This window comes from Protopterus annectens, chromosome 15.part0 (assembly GCF_019279795.1).
Source record: "Protopterus annectens isolate FY-2018-M chromosome 15.part0, PAN1.0, whole genome shotgun sequence".
NCBI classification, from domain to species: Eukaryota; Metazoa; Chordata; order Ceratodontiformes; family Protopteridae; genus Protopterus; species Protopterus annectens.
In genome coordinates, this window is record NC_056749.1 from 582,185,649 (window position 1) to 582,210,594 (window position 24,946).

The 24,946-nt window shown below is 38.0% G+C and overlaps 1 protein-coding gene across 1 annotated transcript in view; it reads right to left on the minus strand.

Moving 5' to 3' along the window:
* Positions 1 to 24,665, minus strand: part of LOC122789933 (nuclear cap-binding protein subunit 2) — a 247,426-nt gene extending 222,761 nt beyond the window's left edge. Inside the window, exon 1 of the mRNA XM_044057407.1 lies at positions 24,423 to 24,665. Within this exon, the coding sequence (XP_043913342.1) occupies positions 24,423 to 24,509 (87 nt within the window). The 5' untranslated portion in view covers positions 24,510 to 24,665. The remainder of the gene's footprint in view (positions 1 to 24,422) is intronic.
* Between the last annotated feature and the right edge of the window lie 281 nt (positions 24,666 to 24,946).

The window sequence follows — 24,946 nt, forward strand, 5'->3', positions numbered from 1 at the left end:
CATACCACAAGGATCTGTGATGGGCTCTTTACTCTTTGGAATCTGTGTTTCCTAAGTCCAGGCTAAATAGTTTTCGGCTTACCAAGTTCGCTGATTGCATACCGTGTGCAATCATGAAGTCTCCCAGTGTTGTTAACATATTACAGGAGGGGCAAACACAGACAAATGATTAGTGCCAAAGCCACGGTCTAAAACTAAACACAAAAATGTGCATTATTATTCCCTTTGGCAAAGTGGAATTCCCCACAAATTGCAGTATTGACATCATCCCTCCCCCGAAGCTCTAACCCAGTGGTGCAAGACTTGGGAACACACGTAGATAGCAATCTGAACTTTGACCACCAAGTTCCCAGAGTGGTAAGGAAAGTCTTCTACTTTGCGCACCTCATAACTAAAGGCATCACAACCATGTCTAAGGATGTTATAACCCCACAGTAATTGACCCTAATCAGACCACTAAGAGTACAATGCTCCTTTTTGCATGTACCTCATCAAACACCCGCAGCTCCTGGAGAAGCCACAGATGTTTCTTACCAAGAAAACACTGGACCTCCAAACCATGACACATGTGGATAGACTGAAACCCTGTCACTATACTCTGTATCGTACAGGCTGCCGAGAGGTGAATTGTGCCTGGCCTACATGGCAAGTCTCTGACCCATCCCTGATGGAAATGTTGCACATCCACAAATCTAATGGCACAAGAGTCACTTGCTCTAGGGATCTTAATCTAGCCTGTGACATTAACAGAACATGCTGGAAAGACAGTACATCTCCCAGAGACTGCTGCTCTTCTGGAATAAACTTCCAATTCATGTGAAGCGGAGCTCCTCACTGACCCTATTCAATCGCTACTTGGTAAAGAGATGGGAGACTGTAAATTCACCCTGGTGGTTGACACCCATGTTACTCATGGACAGGGGTAGTCAATGTTGACCACAGACTCACTCTGCAAATTACATCCACCTAATAAGGACAATTGGGGCAACTTGGGATTAACATGGCTAGGCTTGTAAGGTCTCTAGGGCTGCCAGCCTAGAAACTTCCTACGAACCTACATGGGGTGCATGCCGTTTAGAACAAGGGTTGACAGCCTCTGTCCAGAGTTAAGGGCACCAGACCAGGACAAATTTTTAAATTATAATCCAAGCAAATGGGCACTTCAAAGACCACCAACAATTCCAGAATATCCAGTTTCTTAAATATCAAAGGGCGGCAAGACAAAACGTAACAGTAACTCCAAAAACGTAACAGTAACCCCAAAAATAAAGTCACCAAAACACAAACGCTTAACCAAACATTGCGTTTTCGACTCTAAAAGGACCTCATCAGATGTGTAACACTTACCATTAATAATCCCTTCATTTATATACCCCTATACTGATGATACTGTTTCACTTGCTCCTGTCCTGAAGTCGAGGGCAGCTAGGTTGTGAGTGATTAGTAAGAAGTGTTGGAATTATTACATTAGAAAAAAGTGTCACTTGATAAAAATACAAACATTAAACAATATTGCAAGAAAGTTTAACGGATTATGTATTTATATTGTTTAATGATGTTTGTATTTTTAAGAGGGTTTAATGGATTATGTATTTCTGATATTCTTGATTTTATTGCGAAGGCTGTAATTTTTAAAAAACAGTAGATGTTGCTATTGTCTTACAAATATTTATTTATATCGTAGAATGGTGAGCATTTTTTAATGTTATTTGTTAAAATAACATTTAAAAAAAATGTTTGGTATAATTAGAAAGCAGAACTGAGTTTTGTAATAACAGTGTCTATTTTATCTTGGGATAGAGAATGGGTGGTGTATTAGGAAGTTTTTAAAAAATCCTTTAGCAGTTTTAATTGAATCATGATAGTCACTGGTGGTTCGTGAGTTAAAAGGGATATATAAATGAAGGACTTGTTAATAGTGTTACACATCTGATGGAGTCCTTAGAGACGAAAATGCAGTGTTTTGTTAAGTGTTTGTGTTTTGGTGACTATATTTTCTGGAGTTACTGTTCCATTTTGTCTTGCTGCCCTTTGATATTTAATAAACTGGACATTCCGGAATTGTTGGTCTCTGAAGTGACCATTTGCTTGGATTATTGGTTATATTTGGTACTTTTCCTCCATTTGATTTTGCAAATTTTTAATTTTCCATCCACTTGTCCAGGTTACACTTTCAAAAGGTTAGAGAGGGACCCTGCTTCTATACCAGAAAATGGGAATTCTCAGAGATGCGTTATCTGTCTCTCCAACATACTCTATGTTGCATGCAAAATTTAGGTCCTTAGCTCTATCGGTTTGTTTTGCAGATATTCAAAAGACCCATCAGAGTGGGATCCAAGGATGCTTTGTATACTAGGCATAGAGTGCCTCCGAGTAGTCAGCAGGAGACAAAGTGTAGAGACAAGGCTATGAGGCGGTCCACGTATGGCACTGCATTAATGCTCTGTATTTTTTTTTTTTTTTTTTTGTAAGGAACCTTTGCAGACATTCCATTGGCTGCACGTGTCTGGTGAAGTACATACTGAAGGAGGCATTATACTTGATGGATTTGATAAGGGCCAAATACAGTGGCACAATGGACTTCCCGGGACCTAGATATTGTGCCCTTACTTACAATTTGAGCAACATAGAAAGATTTCCTTAATACCATGTACTCATGTTGATCGAAGGCCAAATCCCTGACTACTGAGTCAACTCTTAGGTGTATTGTACTGATGAAGTAGCTTCCTGGGGTGGCAGACTTCCCAAAAGGTACTGTAAGATTAGGCTTTACTTAAATGTAGTTTGTTAGAATTAACTACACAGTTTTCTTTGCATAGGCCTAGAAACGTAGCCACACTAAAGTCGACATATAAAAAGGAATATTTCAGTACAAATGAATAATCTTCAGTCCAGAATACTAACAAGAACAAAATCTGCTAAACGAATGTGCAGTACATCTAGTACAAACAGGCTTGGGAAACAAGGTTAGAGAGGCATGTAGAACTTTTAGGAAATTTACGGGGTTTTGGTATTATTAGGAGAGAGATACTTCACGTTAGTTCAGACGGATATGCAGAAAGTCATTGCACTGCAGTACACGCAAATCTGGCACAGACACTTAAAAGTGAGTGCAGAAGTCAGGTCGTATATCCTGCATTCCAGAATATTAATTATACTACTCAGGAGTAAAGGAATAATTCTGAGTATACAAGCTTCGGACATTATAAACTGAAACAGACAATTACCAAACAGTGGTTGTTGACATCTACATTCATTGTACATAAAAAATTAACCGAACCACAGTGTATGCAGACTTTTATTCTAAAAAGGTACAAGAAGATTTGGCATATAAAGGAGGGACTGGCACATGTTCAGCAAAGTTCTGGGTAATTAACAGATAAAAACACTCACTCCAACCTCATTCTAGTTTCTCCCATTTATTTCCAGTTCATTCCAGTATCCTACAGTCCTTTTAATTCTTACGGGTACTATTCTGAATATGGAGTTTTAAGCCATGGTCATTTTCTTGTGTCAGACTCTCTAGTAAGATGGAAATGTCTTGGTGGGGGGTGGGGGATACTATGACTGCTCCTACTTTGCAATCATCTGCAAACCTGCTCAGCACTGGCCTTGACTTCCAATAAGTAGATTCAAAGAGGATATGGCCCAGCAGAGAGCCCAGAGGGACTCCACTGGACACCTGCTTCATTGTGGTATTTCCTGAGTCCTGTGAGTCAGCTGCCTATCCAGAATGTTATACGGGAATTTATGCTTAATTCCTTAACTCTGCTAATGCCAAAGTGTGGTACAGCATCAAATGCCTTAGCCAGGTCAAGGTAGCCAATATGCACAGTTTTACCCTCATGTACTGCTTTGCTGACCTTCTCAAAGAATCCACCAGGTTTAGTAGGCATGAACTTTCCTTGAAAAAACAAAACTGTGCTGGGTACAATAATTAAAATGAGCACTTCTAATAAGGATCACCAGAATCACTTAAGGTTGAACATATATAAAAATTATAAAAAAGTTACTGATATTTAGCGCCTTTGCCTCGTCACAGACTTCTTCAGAACAACCAAAAGTATGTTTTAAGCTTAAATAAGTATCAATTAAACACCTGAAGAAGTGACTCCTGTGGATCCTGTTCTACCAAGTATCAATTAAACAATAAGCTAAAAGTTGCATCACTTCCTCCCAAATTTAAAATCCTATTACAAGTTTAATACAAATGCAATTTCAACATCAGTAAGTACAAATATATTAATCTAGTGCAACACCATTAAATGCTCAACAGTGTTGGTAAAAAACAAATATTTTTACTAGTCACTGAAGTTATGTGCACAAAAATAAATACTAGAATTTAGCAGCTCATTTTAAAAAAAATGGGTCCCAAATATGTATGCCCATCTAATCCTGGGGGTGTAGCTGCATCCAGTCTTATCTGCCAAACTAACTCACGGTACTATAACCATGTCTCCCATTGGGGTCTATATCATATATTCAAAATTCCAAAATGTCGAACACCATATATTCGAACTCGGAATTTCGAATATTGAAAACATCGAATGCTCAGAATAGTGAATTTTTCCCAGGGAAAAAATTTGCTGTTCCGAGAAACACACACACAACACAAGCACACCAAAATAAAAAAAAACGCACACATACAGTTAACAAAACCCAACCCCACACTAAAACCACACATACATTACTAACTATCCACTTACCTTAACCTGCACCCTAACCCTAAGGTCCGTAACTCTCGCACCACAAAGAAGGAAATAGCGAAGCTACGGAACGGCCCACCAAAATCTTGTCCTAGGTAAGATTTCGATGTTCCAGGGCTTTGCTACTTTCACAATTCGATATTTAGGGTTCGATGTTTTCACATTCGGCGTTTTCCCTGTTCAGAATTTTGATAAAGACCCTCCCATTGTCCACTTCTGGGGTTGGGCTCCACTCCTTCCAATATCCAGATTAAAAATGAGCTACTGGCACAACTTTTACTATGTCTGTATAATGCATTGGTTTAAATCTGTCTGGATATGTTGTTTTTTTAGAGTCCCGTTTTATCACTAGAATAGCAAAAACAATCTTTGCAGGAGGCAAGATATACCAAAAGGGGTGGTGTTGGTTTAACAGCTAAAATACCCTTTAGCACTCAAAAGGGTACTAACAGTGTGAAGACAAATCCTCACAATTCACATTGGTGGCATGCACCACACTTACAGGCACCCACCTTCCTAGAATGGTCAGGGGCTTGCTCTTTTGTATCTCTGATCCAAGGATAACACGAAAAGCCCTTACTGTACAGTTATAGAAAAGGTGAGAAAAAACTTCCAGACCATTAGGCGCCCTTGAAAAAGATATCCCAATACTTTGGAACAATTTTACAAATTCCAACATTATCTTGGTTGTATCTCATGGTTAATGATCTGGTATAGTGTTAACCTCTATATTCCTATTAACAGAGACATTCCAAGGCATACATCATATGGAGCACTTCCTGCCCTACTCCTCCTTTTTTCACCGTAGCAATGGCATATATTTCGTATCCCACCCATCTAATATTTCATTCATTTCCATCAGTAAATATTCAGGGTAGCCTCTTTCTAGAAATAACTCGTACAGTGTTTCCAGTTCACTAAGGCGATCTTCTTTCTCGGAGATCATACGGGCAACCCTGACCATCTCTACCTTTACAATACTCATTTTCTGATGAGGTGGGTGGTTGCTGTTAAAATATAAACATGCACTGCTAAAATTTTCTTTCCTACGGAGCCTAGATTTAAATCTATTGTTTCCAAAATCTTTAATTAACTTAACATCCAAGTAGAATATTTAATTAATACATACCTATAGCACTTGACAAGATGAAGTCATTGCATTTATGTACTGGACAAATTCATAAATTTGAGCAATAGAACCTTTCCATGTCATAAAAATATCATCCAAAAACTGTAAACAGATTCCTATTTTCTCCAAAAAAAGAGAGAAGAGTTGAACACATACTACTATTCCTAATAGAGGACGACAACAATGGCAGGGAGGGAGGCACAAGGCACCCCCATAGCAACACCATTTTTTTTGTAGTATTCACCTCGTAGTACACAAAAAATGTTGTTCAAGACCATCTCCAAACATCTGTTCTGAATTAGTCAAAAATAAATAAATTTGCCCAAAATACCCATACACCAATGCACATCTGTGTTGTGGGAATTACTGAAAAAAAAGGTCTTGGACATCAATAGCTACCATCAGGATGGTAATAGGCACCAATTACTCTGGACAGGAAATCCCAAGAATCTATCAATATGGGCAAATTTTTTTTCAACACAGGTCTCAATCTCCTGTCTACGTACACTGCCAGGGAGTATGGTTTATTTTGTAACTAGCTGCGGCTACTATTGTTCTTATCTGTGGATCCTCTAAGTTTTTATGAACTTTAGGTATATCGAAAATTGATGGAATAACCAGTTCCTTGTTGGTAAAAGAATTATACAACCTCTTGTCAATATCACCTCATAAAAAAAATCATCATTAAGAATAAAATCAATTTGCCCAAGAGCCATATTAATTTTGTTCTCAGATACTGAACGTATGTAGTGCTATTGCTCAAAATAACATCTTAGCCCCATAGTCCCAGATGTCCAGATGTCCATAATTATCCCCCCACCTTTGTCGGGTTTCATAATTCTCATCCGTTTGTCCTCAGCTCAGAATTTTCTTCTCTTCCAGGTCTAAATTAGAAGCCTACCTATGATTTTGGTTCAAATAACTCCTGATGTCAGTTTCAACTAACTTATCAAAATGAGCATGAGTTGAATGCAAAAAAGGGTTGTAGACACTCTTTTCTTAAATAATCTATTACTAGGAGCATCTTGGTTAGCTAAATTAAATTAATTTTCTTAAAAAAAATAAATAAAATAAAATCAATGTTAAACTTATGTCCATTTTTTATGTAGACAGAAAAGTAAACCCTTTAATAAAAAAGGAAAAATGTACAGGTTTCAATTCAAGTGAACTAGAATTAAACACTTTTTTTTATTCTTTATAGGAATGAATATCATCATCCCTTTCAGTCACTTCAATGGATAAGGGAGGCGCATAAACTGCTAAGGCTAATTTCTTCTTCTTCCACTTCAACTTTCCCCTTCCTGGGTGAGGCCGTTTCACTTGTCTGTAGTTGTAAAAGAGTCCTGGTTGTACCCCTTCTCTTTGTTCATCAACCTGTTGGATCTCCTCAGTGGAGAAACTCTAAAAAGGTCATCAAGACTATATTCCCTTGGGTCTCAAAATTGGCCCTGGGGTATTCACAATATGCCTCAGTCTCAATAACACAATTTTTGTGACCATCTGTTTCATAATTACAAACATCATAAAACACTTTCCCTCTAGGTAACTAATATGCCTTTCACCAGCATAGTTTTTTTTTTGTCTCTTTCAATTTTTCCCCATTTTTGTTCCCCCCCATTTATTTCAGTGTTGTCACCCACTTCTTTCATTATAGAAAAACATTTATTTTTATGCTCCCCCACAGTAAGACACAAGTCCCTCTGTATAAAAGTATTAAGCTCCATAATTTCATTGTACGAGGCCGGCAAAAGTCATTTTTGATAATGGCCTTTATGGCCTCTATCCAACAACTGTTAAACTAACTCTAGGAGCTCTGTATGGAACCCAGTCCCCGGCTCAAACCTATTAGGGTATTTACATATCCTGAGCCCTCTGGTAACCAAATATTTTATGCATTCTCTAAAAAAGGCTTAGCAGCATTCTATACATGAAACTTTTTTTATCTTTAATTTGAAAATCATACCTTGGTTAGAGTCACCAGCTTCAATTGAAAATGTTCCATTAAAATCAACCTGATAACGTCAAATCCCCAACTCAAGCCACTGATATATTGCCAAATAGTTTTCTGCAGTTTGCAAGCTGTTTGGTTGTCAGTCTTCCAGGTTAAAATTAAAATTACTACTTCTCACCACCTGATAGTAAGGGGTACCTGGTGGATCAGTAAATTGTTGTTGAAATACTTCTTTATGTCATGAAATCACAAAACATTGCTCGGGTTCCTGAGAAATTCGGCTCTCCAAATAAAATGTTGAGTATGAGACGGAAGTTTACCAACCACTGCAGAACCCTGGAATCACACATCCCTCTGCACAACGTTAGTCTGTTCCTGGCAGCACGAAATATTAGGATTAATCCATTCTCGACTCACTGTCGCTCCTGACAGTAAAGATCTCTTGTTCTTCTTACAGTAAAACTGATGACGTAACTTAGTTAATTCACTAAGTAACGTCCCTTTACCTCCAAAAGCCAAATGATCAAACACTGGATTCGGGGAAGCCATATATCTACGGTATTAAGACTCAAAATCAGAATGTAGAACAAATTGACAAAAACGAACACTTCTAATAAGGCACACTAAAAAACACTCAAGGCTGCACATACACCAAAATTATAAAATTTATTATTTAGCACTTTCATCACAGACTTTTTCAGAACAACCAACAATATGTTCCTAGCCCTTAAATATACTTTAAACAACAAGAATCAATTAAACAATTAACTAAAAGTTTCATCACTTCCTCCCAGGTTTACAACCATATTAAAAGTTTAACACAAATAAAAACTTAGTCAATAAATATACTATAACATATCTAGTGCAATACCATTAAATGCTTGACAGTGTTGCTAAAAAAAAAAATAGTAATAATAAATTTTATATATATATATATATATATATATATATATATATATATATATATATACATATATATATACACACACACACACACACATATATATATATATATATATATATATATATATATATATATATATATATATATATATATATATATATACACACACACACACACACACACACACACACACACACACACACACACACACACACACTGCAGCTAGTCTTATCTACCAAACTAACTCACAGCACTTAAACAGTGTCTCACAGTACTTAAACAGTGTCTCCCGTTGTCCACCTCTGGGCTGAGCTCCACTCATTCCAAAACCCAGAATAAAAATGAGCTACTGGCACAACTTTTAGCATCCTGCACTGGTTTCAATCTGTATGGATGTCATAATAATGTTCATGTATCCTGGTGTTTAGAGCCCTTTCTCTTTTGCTAATACAATAAGAAAAACATTTTTTGCGGAAGGCAAGATAAACCACCCCCTCTGGAACAACAGCTAAAATATCCTTTAGCATTCACAGGGGTAAGACACAAATTCTCACAATTTATTATATATTTTCATGGGTGGCATGCACTTAAAGGTACCCACCCTGAAAGGGTTATGTTTGAAGGCATTTCTTGGGGAATGGCTGGGGATAAAACTTTGAGCTGAATTTGTCAGCCAACAGATTATCTATATTACCTGGCTCAGTGAATGTGGTGCCATTTGCCACCAATTCGGCAGTCTGTTGTGTGCTGCCTTTGATGTTTCTGATATGGCTGAAGAAAGTCTTACAGTTGTCTTTTACCCAAGAGGCCATCTTGACCTTGAAATTGACTTATTAAATTAGCACACAAGACACACGCAAACATACATCAACCGAAAGCAAGCCATATTCTTCCATTTACATATAAAAAAACTATACATATGGGGTATATAACATAATCAGTCCAACATTATATAAACTGTTGAAATTCCAGTTCTCTTAAACCTCACTCCTGCCGATTATTCTACAGTTTCCATTTATTTCTATGTAATTTGCTCCTTCCTTTATCTAAAGATAATTCTTACAGTTCTTCTATCTATTTTTCAATATTCAACACTTCAAATAAACTTGCTGTAGACTTTGATTTCCATTTTCTAGTAAAATCGCTTTTTTGGCAACCAACAGAATTAAACTTAATAAGGAATTAATAGGCAATTCAGATCCTGTTTCCCCAAGTAAAAAAAAAAAAAAAAAAATTCCTTAGTTAAAGCCATTTGGGCATGCAATATTTCTGAGAGTACTCTGTACAGAATTTTAAAATCTGCCACCTCACTACGCTTCTAAAACATATGTCCCCAAAGCTACCTTTTCCTTCCACATCACATTACCACCATTTATCTACCTTTACAAAATGTCTTTGAAGTTTGCTTAAGGTATAAAAATAACTATGCAAACATTTCCCAGCAAGATAAGAAACCTTCTAGTCCGTATTGTATACTTGGGAGCCGTACATATGCTATCCCAATGTTCTCTTCTAAATTGTTTTTCCAACCTTTCTTCCTAATATTTTCTAACCTCCTCCGAGTGTTGCACTTATCAAGCAACTATGACATGCCCTAATAATTATTCCTTTTTAACACCAGTATTTGTTCCAGATTCAAATAAAAACTCCACTTCAGCAGGTCTTTTACTTAAGATTCCACTCTCTTTTTACCTATACTCTGATATCAATCCCTGGTAAAGAAGGCAGTCTCCAGCTTACAGTCCAAACGTCTTCTTGGCCTCATCTCACTTTTGTTACCTTTTCTGCTGTAATTATTTGTTCTAAATACTTTGGTTTCTTTGCCAGTTTTCTTCAGTAAATTCCAGCCCCCTCTTGCCAGTTTTCCGTACCACTCTTTGCAGTCATCTCTATTAGCAAAACCTCCTTTTTCCATCATGCTGGCATGGGTCTTAGAAGACTGTTACTTTCTAAATACAATATTCTGTATGGTTATTTTCCTCAAGAACCTGCATCCAAAATACAACACTATTTCTTGAACGTCAACACCCATTTTATCATCTCTTTCCATTTTGAACTGTAACCTGCTTTTGTTATGTATATTTATGACCCTTAACTGTGTATCTCCAAAATACTGCTTCAATCAGGTAATCCTAAACCACCTTCTTCTATTGAAAAGAGCAACTTCTCGTACTTCACTCTTGCCCTCTTTACCTCTCAGACAAACACTTTCAACAATTTAAATTATTGCCCACAACTTCTCTGGCTGATAAAATTATGCCTGACCTGTACATAAAATTAAAGGCACTAAATGTTTACTGCTTGTATCAATAAACAAGAGCTTCCAGTTTATCGGTGTTTGTATTAACATTTTAGTCCCTTTCCAGGATAGCCAAAGCGGCCATAAAATAAGTTTTTAATACATACTCCTAGATACTTAATCTTATCATGTCCCCATAAATATGGGTACTGATGAACCAATTTTTGTAAGGGTACATAATTTACACAGATAGCCTTTGTTTTATCTTAATTAATTTTATATTCCGAAAAGACAAAAGGTCACAAAACGTTTCACAACTTTGCATTAGAGTCCCTTATATTATTCGCCAATGGCTCTAAAAGCAAACAAACAGGAAAGAGGACACCTGTGTCTGGTTCCTGTGTTCAAAACACAACTTATCAGAGAGGAACCTCCCACTTTTGTTCTTGCCTCTGATTCTTCATAAATCTAGTTAACCTTATTATTGTATCAGAGAACGCAAATGCTTCCATTACCCTACTCATAAAAAAATCACAGCTTATTCTGCCGAATGCTTTCTCTAAATCAAGACCCAACAACAGTGATACTTTTTTATATTCTGCTGCCCCCTGGATCACAGTTCTATTAATACTGTCAAATGCTTGACTCCCCTCCACAACACCACATTGAACTGCAAGACCAATGTTAACACCTTTGCCATTCTTTTAGCTACTATAGACAAACTTTATAATTATGGTTTAAAATTAAAATGGGTCTATATGAAACTGGGTCTGAAGAGTCTTTACAGTCCTTAAGTAATACAGCCACCCCAACTTTCTTCCAAGATGTTGGCGCGTTCCCTCCTTGTAAAACACCGTTAAAGATCTACAGAAGATTTTGTTTACCACTTTCTTTCCTCCAGGCTTCCAAACTTCCACAGGAATACCATCTATTTCTAGAGACTTTCCTGATGACTGATCTCCTCCTATTCTCTTACAACTCTTACCTTAACCCCTCATCTGAAACAGCTATCCCATTCATCAAAAAAGGATCCTAGTATAAATCTCCCTGTGTGAACTCCCAAAAAAATGTATAACTCTCTCGTATCCATGTATATATATCTACCATTCTGAAAGACTTCTTAGCCAAAATGTGGCTCTGTTCTTACTCAACCATAGAATACTCTATATCCCTAAATATAAACAAATACCTGTTTATATCTTAAGAGCCACGGTGGTGCAGCGGTAGCGTTGTTGCCTCACAGCAAGAGGTTCTCCCGTTCGATTCTCGGCTAGAGTGCCTTCTGTGTTGAGTCCGCATGTCCTCCCCGTGGTTGGGTGGGCGTTCAAAAGACATGCGTAAATGGGCATGCCTTCGTTGAAGGTTGAACGTCGAGCTGTCACCTTGACGTTCGTAAAAATCTACTGCCGATCCTTAGCGGACCGGAGTTCTGCTGTGGGGACCCCTAACCGGGAAAAGCCAAAAGACAACAACAACAACCTGTTTATACCTTATGTTGCCTTACTCTCCCTTCTTCAAATCACTTTGGTACTTCAATCTATTACTCTTCCCCAACTCTCTAAATATGCAATAACCCCATTTTTTTCTCTCATTTCATATATCAACTCCTGTTGCATTATACTAACTTAGCTTTAATTTTTCTATAAAGTAGCTAAAATCTCTCTACATATTAAATCACTGTCGTACAACTTGAATCCTTGAATCTATTCCTAAACAATGTTTTCACATTATGTTTAAATTTGGTACAATTATTTAAACCGCAGATGGTTTTGTACTATTTTTGAATATTGTAAAATTGTCCTTCAAAAATGTTTTTGTAATACATTGGAGCTTTCCTCCCCGACCCTCTGCTGAATATGGGCACCCACCCAGCAGGACTTTCCTGGTAATCAAATGTCAATAAATAAAAGAGAGAGGTGTACTATATACAATATAATCTAAAACACCCAATGTCAAATGCAATATCATCGACCTCAAACAGTTGAAAAAAAAAGTAACCAGAGTAGTTATATGCACACGTCGACAAACAGCCTAGGAGCATGCAAAAATGTAACCCACACCTGCCCCTGCTAAATTTACATACTAACTCCGAGAATGCACAAACACGGTGTAAGGGCAAATTTCCCAACCCTTGAATGTGTGCAATCTCACACACGTCGATCATATGCTGTTGATTATACAGCTCAGTTCATCTTTCACACACTTGATATAGTTACTACCATCTACACACACGAGCATGTACACACATCCACACCCAAGCACACCCACATGTACCCGTACGCACACCACTCACATGTACCCGTACCCACCTGTACCCAGGTATGCCCATGTGCACATATATGCACTCATACACACAGATGCGTGCTCGCACACACCCACGCAACACATACACACATGCATGCCATGTGCCCAAATGCACTCATGTGCCCATGCACGCACATTGTGTACCCACTCTCCCACACCCATGTGTGCACGCACCCAGGTACCCCCACACACATATCCATGTGCACTTTATGGTTTATGCCCCAAATGTACTGTGCCCCTCTGATAAAGTCAGTCATACCACCATCTTAAAAATTACAAACCTGACCAGACATAACCTCAGTCTGTTGACTGGTTTGTCAACGAAAGGTAACATTTCAATTTCAACAGTCTTTCTCATGCAGTTTCAGCTGCCAGATGTCAATACATGTTTTTATCTACCCAGTTACCACCAGTTAACAGGTAAAGGAGAGTACCAGCTTTCAAAGAACTGCAACACTTATTCTTTAGGGGTCTATGTCTCTCTGAACCAAAGAGAACAGAATCTCTGCACTTGACAAAACCTATTTTACTACTGAAACAGCAGGGAACAAGACTCCACAAAAATAAAATTTTACTCAAGGGCTTATTTGTCCTTGTTAAATGATTTTCTGACATTCAGTTGTATGGTAAGGCTATTTTCTTTTTCAATTATGCAATAGCCTAGCTTGAAACTTTTAGCCATAACATGTATTATTCTTGGCAAAGATGACTTTTAACACTAAAAAGGATGTTCTGCGCAAGTAAACCATTTAGTTGCTGTTTACACTGTCTGAAGCATCGATATAAGGACCCATCTAACTTGCGTCCACTTCCTTACCAAATAAAAAAAGTGACCCCCCCCCAAAGGATGTTTATATGAATGGATGAGGAGCACAGCACCACCACAATATTATGGGCAAACTTAAGAAGACCGTTTTGCTCCCTTACTTCCTGTTCACAAAGGGGAAGTATGCAGAGGAGATGCTCTTGATCACTACAAGTAACCAAAACCTCACACTTAACCACACAAAACATCAATGGCCCTAGATTTCATTCTTCACAGTTACTTGCAAGAATACTGCACTTTTAACACTGACCCTTAGGAAATAAGAGCACAGACAAAGTAACAAGTGCTCATTACTGCAATTCTAAGATGAAATGGGCAAGGTCTGGTGATGACAGGGGTGAAAACAAACCCGTGTAATCAAGCTGTCTGCCTGCTACCCCCCCCCCCCCGAGTCGATCTTCTTGCCTGTTACATGCAATGTAGCTTTACTAAATATGTAATAAGGCATGTAACCTGCATACTAAAGTTTGAAGTATTTAACTGGCCAATACAATTAGGAGTAACACTATAAGCTGTCACGCTATCAACAAGCTGTTTCAAAGATGTCCAAGGTTTGATTCCATCAACTTTCATCTGCTGTTTGAACCAGACTCTGCTGAGGTGCATCATCTCTGGGACGTTTTACAAAATTCCTGAGGCTGATAAAAAATGAGCAGTCCAGTCCACTATGCAAGGCACCAAGACCAATCCAAGTGCTTTTTCATTTATTTTCACTTATTCTACTGCATTTGCACTTGCCTATCATTTTTGTCTGTGCCTTATAGCTAATTTATCACATCTGCACTGTTTTAAAGCAATTTACCGATTAACTGCTTTTCATTACTGTTTAACTGTACTTCATTGCTATTTACTGCAATTTGCTACTGTAACGGCATTTTACTGCATTTCATTACGGTTTCTGGCAGCCATCTTGTACAGCAGCCTACCTTCTCTGCTAGTAAAGAGAAGCAAGGCTGCCTGGACTTTGTCTGGCACATGATGACCGGCAAACAGAGCAGGGGCTAGCAGAATTGGCTAGATTTTTGTGTTACTAGAATCTCCTATTTTTATGGCATTTAAACCCCGAATTTGAGCTGGTTTGAGCTTGTTTGCGTGTTGCACACCACAGCTGCATTGTTTTTTTTACATTGTGAAGTATTCCAGCTACAAATTTTCCCTTAGTAACACTTGTGTGATCACCTAGTAGTACTTATCTTAGACCTTCCATCCTTTACCATCTTAGCTTTCTCTGGCCTCTCTCCCTCAGATTCTGACAAATATGGATGGACAATTTCCTACGATTTCTCCTGCCAGTCTGGTCGATATGGGCGTCCTGAGACAGTTTAGCAACTGCCTCATATACACAGACAACCTTCTACTAGTAGCACCTAGGAACACAACTTGTGAGAGATGCAATTACATTAAGAACCTGGAGTCTATGCTCTCTCCCTCACAAAAACATACCCAAATGAAAGAGACCGCCAAGGCAAAAAATACACACAAACTCCACAACCCATGACACCACACACACAGTCCACACACCTGTGTCTCTCAGCCATCAAGGCCTAACCATGAACCTAACATATTAGTCATACGAGACTCCATTGTGAGACACACTGATGTGTCCCTCACCAGGCTGGATAAGGAGAAAGTCACGTGCCAGAATCCGCTATATCACGTATGGACTCAAGCCTCTCAACAACAGATACTTTTAGGACTCTCGTCATGGTCCATGTTGGTGTGAATAGACCTGCTTCCCTGGACTATATAAAGAGAGACATGAATCGAGCTCGCTGAATGCATGTCCCAGGCAGGTACGTCCCTAGCCTTAAGCAGCATTCTACCATCACCCAGAATGATGCCTCAATATAAACAGAAAATGATAACAATTGGCTGAGTTTCTGGTGTCATTCCAAGGGGATCCAGTATCTAACAGCCTGAGAAGACATGATCGACAGACTGCGATGCTTTACCAGAGATGGCCTGCATCTGTCTCCCTTGGACTTTAGGCTTCTGGCAAAGGCTCTTGCCTCCCTCATAGTGCCTTTTTTAGGAAATGCCAGGAGGTCAAAAATACCACCATAAAAAGTTAAGCAAAACGCAAATTAAAAGGTCATGCTATTAAACGCTAGGAGTCCAAACATGAAACTGCACTCATTGCAAACATTCTTAACCCTGGAAGATGATGACATTTGTGCAGTCACAGAAACCTGGTTCACCCAGCCATACCAGGTTACTCATCCTATCATACATTCAGACCCCAAACTGTGGGCATCAAAGCAAAAGGAGGTGGAGTTTCAATACATATTAAAGACATACACACTTCCAGCTTGGTTAAACAGTATGATGCAGAAGAGACGCTCCAAGTGCAGCTAATCATTGACAAGACCCCTATTCAAATCATAGCTAGTTACAGGCCCCCAAACTTTGACTCAAGATGCCCATTCCACCCATCTGGACCTTTTCGAATCTATCAGGATTCAACCCTTTATCCTGATCCTGGGTGCCTTTAACTATCTAATAACAGACTGGAAGAACTACACATGTCAAAACACTAATGCCCTGAGATTCCTTGATTTCGTCAATGCAAATGCCTTGGACCAGGTGGTTGACACCTCCACAAGATCTGACATCATCTTGAACTTAGTATTAACCAGCATGAGTAACCAATGCAGTATCCCTACAGTGTCATCCTCCCTGGCAAGATCTGACCACAAAGCGGTCGGTTTCGAAGTCACCATCTCCCCGACACCCCCCCACACACACACACACTGGGGTCAAACATAAAAACTTCTCCCAAGCTGATTACAACCTCCTGAGGAAAGGTATAAACAGCTCCACAGCCCTCTCCCACTCTGTAAGAACTGGAACAAATGTCCAAACCTACACCAAAGTACTACACAAACATTTATATAGCTGCATGGGATCAGGAATACCAGACAGGACAAAATCAATATCCTTAAGGAACAGGAAACCTGTCTGATGAACATCTGCAACAATAAACTCTATAATAAAAGTAAAAAAAAAAAAAAAAATTTGCTGTCCAGGAGCAAGAATGAGCACTCTCTCCTTAGCCTGAACAAGTAGACAAGAGCACTATTGAAATCCTGCAAAGCAAACTTGAGTCCAAATTGCCAAATCTACTAAAGACAATCATAAGGCCTTCTTCGCATATGTCCGCAATCTCAAAGGAAGCACTCAGATCTGCGCAGAACTGGTGGTCAAGGACACCACACAGACAAACACCACAGATACAGCCAACCTGCTGACAGACAGGTTCAGTGAAAAAGCCTGAGTATCGGCTTCGTCCCAGCCGAATGAAGGACAGCCACTGTCGTCCCTTTGCACAAAGGTGGTGTGTCCATTGATCCAGGAAATTATAGACCTATAACTAGCCTGATCTGTAAGGCCATGGAACAGATTAGCATGATCCTCATTAACAAGGACATTGGCAACCTCCAAACACTCGATCCCAAAGTTTGGTTTTGTCAAGGGGAGGTCATGCCTGTTAAAGATCTTTGAGACAGTCACCAAAGCCATAGATGAGGGAAGATGGTGCACACCGCCTACCTTGACCTAGCCAAAACCTACGATACTATTCCCCACTTGGGTAAAATACATAAACTCTCTCAACTAAACATCAATTCGTACGTTACCACATGGGTAGCAAACTGGCTCACTGACAGAACCCACTTACACATAACTGGGGAAGCCACCTCAAGCAGTAGACCAGTAACGAGAGGTGTACCACAGGGATCAGTCTTGGGGCCGCTGTTGTTTGGGATATACTCTTCTGAGGTGCAGGGCAAAACCAATGGGCTATGGCTGACCAGGTCTGCAGATGACTGCAAGCTGGGTGTTGTCATCAATTCCCCTAGTGATGTGGACATCCTCCAAGAGGGTCTTACCCAACCAAATGGTGCCAGAAACACGGCCTCAAACTGAATACCAAAAAAATGCATCATCATCTCCTTTGGGGAGAGTGACGTCCCCATATATCACATTAATAACAAGGTCCTAAGCACACAAATCAGTCGTGAGGGACTTGGGCACCCAGGTTGATAGCAAACTGACTGCTGACCACCATATTGCCTACGTTGTAAAGAAATTCTTCTTAATAAGGTGGGCCATGTAGAAAGCTATCATCCATGGACAAGGAGGTCATAACATCCCTGTATTCTTAGCAAACCAAAGTTTCGCTGTGTAGTAGCAATAAAGGCTGTCCTCCGCTTTTGTGTTAAATACAATGAGCGACACTGTGTAAATAGTAAAACCACTTTAATGCTCAAAAAAAGCACACCACAACCAGATTTAGCGCGCTTTCATCTCACCACACTGAGACTTCATCAGAATCATCTGTTTCTCTCGAAACATCCATTTAAATAAACCTTCCACACCATTCTATTGGGTCCCATTCCCGCTTATTTTATAAATTAATGAATTAGTAAAATAAATAAATAAAACACTCAAAACAATTACAATGTGGTATACTCCATCATTCATCTATACAGTATATATATATATATATATATATATATATATATATATATATATATATATATACATACATACATACACACACACACACACACATAAAAAAGGCTGACTGAAAACACATTGAAACTAAGGCACATGATAAGTATAACTACAATTCTTCAAAATATTTCATGCTATTGTATATAGATAAACACATGAGTGGCAAAGTAGGAATAAATTAATTGTACATACTACCACTCATCACTAGGGATAAAATATATATATATATGTATTATATAAAAACAATGTAGTATAAAAATATATATAAACAGACTGTAGCTGACTCTTGTCAAAAGTGTATATATAAATACTATAATCACAAAACATATTAAATTCATTGAATTGATTGAATTATCTATTTTAAAGAACTATAGTGCTATTCTAGAATAAATAGTGTATAATGCATGTAAAATAAAAATAAGAATAAAAATGTAAAAAAATATGACATACATATTATAACAAAACAAGACCTAAGGATGTAATATACTACTAAAAAAACTACTAAAAGCTGTAAGAAAAGAGGAGATAACCATAGTACAAAGACATATTGGTCACCACATATAAGTGGCTTATAAACATCTCTTGGTGTTTAATGACAATAACTTCAGGGCTGGCTTAATGGAGATGTGATCATTCATTCCTGGATAGGTACAAGAATCTAATCTTATCTGCCATATCATTTCAAGAAATTCCAAAAATGTCTCCCAATCCCCACCGCTGTCATTATGTCTAACCTCTTCCAATACCCAAAACTTAATATTCATACATTTTAATGTATGCCTATAAAGGGCATTGTTCTCATTCTTTTTATTAATATCCCTTACATGTTCATAAATACAAATTCTTAAATTTCGTTCGGTTTACCCCACATAATATGCCCAACATGTCTTTCAGTATGCCAAATATACTACTCCTTTTGTTTAACAGCTAGCATATGTGTAACTCCTCAATTTGAATCCAACATTAGGAATACATAGTTCCTTTTCGCCAGATATGAATGGACATTGTGCGCACCTCCCACATTTGCGAGTACCCATCTTTGTATGCGCCCCCTCATTATTTACACATTTCTTCTTCTCCAGGATATTTTTTAAGTTCATATTTCTCCTAAAACTATATTTTAAAGGTCATTGAAATATTTCTACTCGTTGGCATTCTGCTGAACATATTCCAAATCCCATTAATGCACCTCTTCATCCATCCTATATCTGAACAATATGTCAAGATCAAATGTGACAATTGTAGCCCTAGCTTACAATTATCATTCCCCGTATTGTTAATTTCAATAGTATTTCCATCTTTACTTATACTTTTATTTATATGTGTAATGTCCATATTATTTAAAGCATTGATCATGTCTCCACTAATCAAGAATGGTACATACTCTGTACCCCGCTTTTTTATTATTTCTTTTTTAATATTCTCAATCATTTTATCAGGATAACCTCTTTCCCTAAACATATCATGAACAAAATCAACTTCTCTTATAAAATCAGTTAGGTCCGATGTCACTTGCCACCCTAATCATCTGACCCTTTACAACATACCTCTTTCCCTAAACATATCATGAACAAAATCAACTTCTCTTATAAAATCAGTTAGGTCCGATGTCACTTGCCACCCTAATCATCTGACCCTTTACAACATTTCTTTTAAAATAGTAAGGGTGGTCACTTTGATAATGTAAGTAAGAGTTAGAATAGCATTCCTTTCTATAAATGTTAGATCTATATGTTCTCCTACTGTAATCTTTATTTACCCTAATGTCCAAATAGTGTATTTCATCCATTCAAATCTTCCATGAATTCCTTTATAAGTTCATAAGTCCCTTCCCACACAATAAAAATATGAATTCCTTTATAAGTTCATAAGTCCCTTCCCACACAATAAAAATGTCATCCAAAAACTGGTAATCTCTCACAATATGATGTCTAAACTGTGACCCGAATATATGTAATTGCTCCCAATATAGCATAATTATATTGGCATATATCGGGGCACATGCTGAACCCATTGCCACCCCATCCAACTGGTGGTATATATCGCCCTGGAAGTAAATGAAGTTATATTTCAACACTAATTCAATGCTTTCCAGCACTAATTTGAATTCATCAGAGTTCAGCATATCAAATTCTATAAGCATCTTTTCAAACCATTCTAGACCCTCCTTTTGAGGAATCACCGAAAATAAATCCTTTACATCTATGGTCAGAAACAAAAAACTCTTTAAAAGGAATAGTACTAAATTTTTTCAAGAAATCCCAGGAATCCACTAATATATGTGGATATTTCAAATGAAAATCTTTTAATTTTGTATCCACATAGATAGCTAAAGGTTGAGTCTTGGATCCCTGTGATGTAACAATAGGCCTTAAAAGGGGGGCCATCTATTTATGTATTTTCGGGATTCCAAAAATTGCCGGTATAACCGGTTTAGGTACCCTAAGGAAATTAAATAAATCTTCATCAATTAACCCTTGCAATAAGTTGTCTTCTAATATTAAATCTATTCTTTTATAGGATATATTTAATTCATTTTTAGACATAATACAATATTTATTATCCATGTCCAAAATTTTTAACATCCTATTTGTGTAGTCCCATTGGTCCATAAGGACTACCCTCCCTTATCAGGCTTCATTACTCTAGTTCTTCCATTATTGTTTAGTCTTTGTAAAATTTCACATTCTTGCATAGTTAGATTTCCAATCTTCCTTCTCTTCCCATATTCATTCCTAATCATATTAATGGCACACTTTTCAAAATTGTAAATATCCTGATGCAAGGGAGGATTAAATGTACTTCTTTTCTTCAGTTTACTTTCTCTACATTGTAGGTTATCCTGAAACAAATGTGATAGATTTAACTTCCTAGCAAAAAGTTGTATATCCAACACTATCTCATCAATTTTCGGCTTTCTAGTTGGTACAAAGGTAAATCCTTTTGTGAATAAACCAAAGAACCCATCAGTAACCTCTAAATCCGTGTAATTACATATATTAAAATAATTTTGTGTATGCACTATTATCCTACCATTATCCACCATTAATTCCTGTAAATTTTCATCATTAATTTTATTTATTTATTTTACTAATTCATTAATTTATAAAATAAGCGCGAATGGGAGCCAATAGAATGGAGTGGAAGGTTATTTATATGGATGTTTCAGGAGAAACAGATGATTCTGATGAAGTCTCAGTTTGGTGAGATGAAAGCGCGCTAAATCTGGTTGTGATGTACTTTTTCGAGCATTAAAGTGGTTTTACTATTTACACAGTGTCGCTCATTGTATTTAACACAAAAGCATAGGACAGCCTTTATTGCTACTACACAACGAAACTTTGGATCCCTGTATTCTTCCCTTACAAGACCAATTATTGAGTACAGCGCCCCTTTCAGCAGCTGGTGGGAACACAAAGGTTTCTCTCACCAGGAGAATTCAGGGCCTCAAACATCTACCCTACAGAGCTAGGCTAAAAGCCCTGCCCCTCTACTCAGTCTGATACAGATTCCTCAGATGTGATCTCTGTCTGGCATACAAAGCAATCTCAGACTCCGCCTTGATGGGACTGCTGCATATCCGTAAGTCAAGCTCCACTCAAGTAACCTGCACTCGTGACCTCAACCTGGTCTGTGATATCAATAGGACTTGTTGGCAGGACAGATTTGTGTCCCAGAGACTCCCCCCTTCTGTGGAATGGATTCCCTCTCCACGTCAAGCAGAGTACCTCATTAACCCTTTTTCAGCGCAACCTGGATAAGTGGATGGTGAACAGAAAATACACCCCTGGGATTCCACCTGTGTCCCTGCTGGACAGGGGCATCGGGTGCTGACTTTGAAGAACAAGGGTTAAATTCTCGGCTAGGCTTGTAAGCGCCTCTGGGGCAATAGCCAACAGCCTAGTAACTTCCTATAATCCTGTAATGCCCTTGCACTGGTCCAGTAATCAAGGAGACTCATTCCTCGCCACTAGCAACAGTGAGGGATGTAGACAATGGGAGGATGACAAGTACACACACAGTAAAGTACAAGTTCCCGTAAGAGCACACAGAGATCAGTGTCAGTCTGGGGCTCGTTTTGCCCTCTTTCTCCAGATCCCCAAAAAGACTCCCCACTGTCACAGCTATAGGGTTGAGATCTCAGCTAAGTGGTCAAGCCAAAACCTCTAGCCAACCTCTCTGTCCAACCAGTGCTGTGTGTACCTGCCCAAGTAGCTGACACACACACACTTTGAGATTTGATTTATATACAAACACAGACACACCTTGGAAGGGCTGGCACAGGTTTACTAGCTATGCCCCCTTCTGCCCAGACTATAAGGTAGTTATCACTGCCACCAACCACTCTTTATAAGCTAATCTAAGAGCCTTAGCAAAGGGTATCCAATCCTACTGTGTAATGGCACTACTAATCCAAATAGTAGTCTGACCAAAGGAGTGGCCTGTACAGTGTTACCAAATACATATGCAAGTATTTGAAGGGCTTAAATATGTCTCAGATATCAGCCACAAAGATAGCTTTAAATATATCCAATAATAAATAAAAAACAAGACAATGCTCAGAAAACAAACACAGTTAATTCAAATTTCAAAATCACAGGAAATAGTTTTAAACAACATTGCAGGATAGTCTCAAATAAATGCAGAAAACATCTGAACTAATCTTTACTATATTCCTAACTATATCTGAAAATTACTGTACCCTGGTTACTTACTATTTGCAAGGCAAGTGCAAATGATGGACGTTTCAAAGACAAAGACAACACACAAAATGCAAAGTCTCTTTCAGAGAGAGTTCTTAAATTAATAACAAACATTACTGCCAAGTTAGCTTGGCTGACATCACTTTTGTCACCTGACTTTAGTTCCCAAGCTAAACCAGAAACTAACACCTCTGTGTTAAAATACACATGTGCAGCTGCTGCTAGGAAGTCATAAAGCAATAAACACACTTTTATATTTTAGACTTAGTAATTACTTCTCTCCAAGAAAATAGAAAAACGTCTCTCTCTAAACATCCTGTCTTCTTCCTTCGTTGAAATTAACTTTTATAGTACATTGTTAAGCACTTTATTTCAAATTATTTTCTTGAAGTTTTGTACGTTAATCTTCTATGTTCCAGTAGGATATGTTGCGGTTATATTCTTGAAGCTCAGTACATAACATACTGAGCTGCATAAACCATCTCAATATTCACAAATGACATAGAATTATTTAGAATATTCCAGATAGCCTGGCAGTGTCACAGTTCCTATACAGTGTGAAAAACAAGCCATTTTACTCCCATGCTGAGCCTGAAATAAAGGTCCATTTGGATCAGTGCTCTACTCAATTACAAAAAAAAAAGTAAATATCAGTATAAATACATATTTTATTATTTCTTCCAAACTACGCACACATCAATGTGGATGTATCTTCTAGACACCCCCCCCCCCATCTTTTATTATTTCTTCCAAACTACGCACACATCAATGTGGATGTACCTCTAAACACCCCCCAACACACACACACACACACACAAGTGTGCAAATGTCACACGTTGGGAGATCTAGCATTGATTTTTGCCTCACAAATAAATCTTCTGTACTAACGGAGACTGGAGTATCTATTTTCCAATGACTCTTTTATACTACTTTAAACAGTGATTTCCTTTCAATAACCGTCAACATAACAGAATAATTTATAAAGATAAATTAAGCTCTGTAACTTAAAAACTAAGTGCTCAACTTCACTAGCTCTGACCAAGTAGTCTCTGCAAATCTCGTTGCGTAATTTTCCCAATATGGTACATACTTGTAGCACACAATTTAATGAAGACAACATAGTAAACAATGACATTTCTCCTTACCCTGAAATGCTGGTCCCGATATCGACTGATCTCACAATAAGAGTCGCTATTTAATGCGTTTAATGAGACGTTAAGAAAACTCGTCATGGCTAACTATAAAAACAGTGTAGTCTATTAACCTACAGTTCACAATGCCGGGTGTAAATTTCCGTTCGACAAACTTCAAAGCGGGATGTTCTGTACTAGTACTCTGCAAACAAACTTAGCTTATTGAAAATACAACCACCCCCAACTACGTAAGCGAAAATACACTTCCCAGTCCAATTACGTATTTTACGTATAAACGAACGAAGCAGTGAAAGTCGTGGAGTTGACGTCATCATAAAGGAAATTTACTAAATTGTAGTTAGACGAGCACAAATTTAGCAATATCATATTATTGTTCCCCAGAATGAATGTTTGTTGGTAGTTATTACTATAGTGAAGATTGTGAGTTAAAGTGTTTTTTTCTTCTCAAAAGGCAGAGTTCATAGTGTCTCAACCGAGTGATATTCGTTGTAGTTTTAATGGAAAGCTGTTGTGCT